The sequence below is a fragment of the Etheostoma spectabile genome, chromosome 17 (genome assembly GCF_008692095.1).
Source record: "Etheostoma spectabile isolate EspeVRDwgs_2016 chromosome 17, UIUC_Espe_1.0, whole genome shotgun sequence".
NCBI classification, from domain to species: Eukaryota; Metazoa; Chordata; class Actinopteri; order Perciformes; family Percidae; genus Etheostoma; species Etheostoma spectabile.
The window spans coordinates 2322403-2324789 of NC_045749.1; the positions used below are offsets into that span (position 1 = coordinate 2322403).

The 2387-nt window shown below is 41.7% G+C and overlaps 1 protein-coding gene across 2 annotated transcripts in view; it reads left to right on the forward strand.

Annotated features, from left to right (window-relative positions):
• Positions 1-2387, forward strand: part of LOC116705014 (dual specificity protein phosphatase 19) — a 15677-nt gene that overhangs the window by 1444 nt on the left and 11846 nt on the right. The window contains exons 1-2 of one of the 2 annotated variants that reach the window (XM_032540849.1): positions 121-311; positions 716-966. In XM_032540849.1, coding sequence (XP_032396740.1) covers positions 741-966 — 226 coding nt within the window. In that variant the 5' untranslated portion in view covers positions 121-311; positions 716-740. Of the gene's footprint in view, positions 1-120; positions 312-715; positions 967-2387 lie in introns of those variants that run through there. The other variant, XM_032540850.1, reaches the window with a different exon arrangement.

Genomic DNA, 2387 nt, shown 5'->3' on the forward strand with positions numbered 1-2387 from the left:
ATAGATAGATAGATAGATAGATTTGTTAATAAATAAACAGAAATTAACAGCATTATCAGCCACACCCTGGGAACAAGTCCTAGAGAACCATTAACTACTTTATTGCGAACACTCGAACGCATCACATTGTTGACGCAGCTTCCGAGTCAGCTGTCAGCTTTGTTAAAGCCTTCATAGCTGCTAGCGTAGCTGGGTTTTCCACACGTTTTTACGCTGCATTATATTACTGTAGCTGTAATAATGCTATATCTATGCTTAAATCAGGGATGATCTGACTCTTTGCAGGATTTTGGTATAATTTAATACACCAGGTGGGTGCACAAAGCAGGAAAACTTAACGATAAAGCTCCGTGATTTTGTCAAGAATCAGACCTGATCATGTCTGATTCTTAACAAAATCACCCCCACTGACACTGCACTCATACGTGAATGCACTACCTGAATTCAAGATTGTGCACATACAGTAGGTTGTCTGTTGAGTGTAAATGCACAAAAACACACTTTAGTTCAGCTTTTAGGCTTTCATAAAACTGTAAAATACTGTAAATCGACTGACATAGTTAAAAAAAAAAAAAAAATAGAAAATTAGAAGTGACTGTTGCACTGAAAAAGATAACTAATTTGGTATGTTTTGGTGGTTGTTTATCTCAACTGTGACGTTTCAACACTGGACACACACTTCATATAATCACTAATAGTCTTTGTTGCGTTTCAGCTGTCGTCCTGCAAACCCCGGTGAGATGCATTCGCTGGCTCAGGAGATCCAGGGCTTCTCCAAAAACCGTCTGAAGAAACAGTGCACGTGTGTTACCACGGTGACAGGCAGGAGGCTTCTGGAGAGGAGGGGTGATGGAGGAGAGGGAGAGGAGCAGGTTGAAGAGCTGGAAGAGGAAGGTGGATGCGGATTTGTAGAAGATAAAAGTCTGGACCTTCAAGTTGGTGTCGTTAGACCCTTCCTACTGCTGGGTAATAAAAAACCTTTAGCACAATACTTCTTGATGCTATTGTTACTATCTGCTACTGCCACCTACTTTAGTTCAAGTAGCTACTACTACTGCTACTGATGTTAAACGTACTACTGAAAGGCGAGGTTGGTAACCATTCCAGTTTACATTTTTTTTTTATATATTGTTTGAAATGGTCTTTACACCCCAACAGCAATAATTAACTTATGGGCTCTGAAAATTAGTAAAAAAAGATCTATCACCTGTAGCTGCTGTAATAACGCCAGTCACTGCCTCACGGTCTGCTCGTAAAGAACCCTAGTCTCGCTTTGCCAGACCCTCCTCCACAGCCCTCTGAAGGAGGGTCTGGCTCTGCATGGCATTTAAGGTTTGGGAGGAAAACATTTTACCGGTTTAACTGCATTTCTTTAAACCAATCAGAATCGTCATGGGCGGTGCTAAACTCTGCACACAGCCGCTGCAAAATACTAGTCAGAAAGTCTAGCTAGCTGTCTGCCTTCCCCCGCCGTTAGCGTAGCATAGCATTGCATAGCATAGCATACCTGTAACCCAGCCGGCCACAAAGAACCGGTAAGCATCCAGACTTTTAACCCTTGTGTTAACCCTGGAAAAAAAATAGTTTTGGCGACGTTTTTTCAACATTATCATCGCTTTTTTTCCCCACATTTGTCATTTTTCAATGTTTTGGTGTTTTTTTCCAAAGTTTTTTTGATTTTTTTAATGTTGACATTTTCCGCTCTTATTTTGACGACCCATTTTTTGTGAGAAAATAATTAACTGAAAACGGCTCAGTTTGACCAGAGGACAACATGGGGGTTAAAAGCTTTGGGATCAGCACCAGTGTATTATGGGGATACCCCGTTTACTACATAGTGGTGCAGATCGCATGTAGTCGGGCAGACTCTGCGATTTAATGAGGTCCATTTTTTTTATTTACTGTAGAAAACTGCTGCTGTAATAAGGGAATTTCCCCATTGGATGAATGAAGTATTATGATGACTAAAATGGAGGGAGGAATAAGGTAAGGGTCGGTATCCAATCCTCCAACTTCTCCAAATACCGCTCTTTGTGAGCACCTACCAGACGCCCTACCTCGACCGACAACGCCACGACAACCTGTTGTTCAATAGAAGAAGCCATAAAGAAGAAGATAGTATTATTATTATTACAGTTTATTTGGTGTTATTTATTTTAAACTGATTAAAACTAATGAAACTTTCCGCTCGTGTACTACACTGTTTGGCTTGTGCTTCTGGGGATTCTGCCGTCCGTCATGGCGTCGTCACGTGGTCGTGGTCAAGTGTTCGCACAGGGTCTATAGTTTAGTGCTATTCTTTAGCCTGGACGCCGAACTTAGCCCCGCCCACCACATTTGAGGTCGGCAACTATGCTCGAACCAGAGCTGTTCGGACCAATCAAATT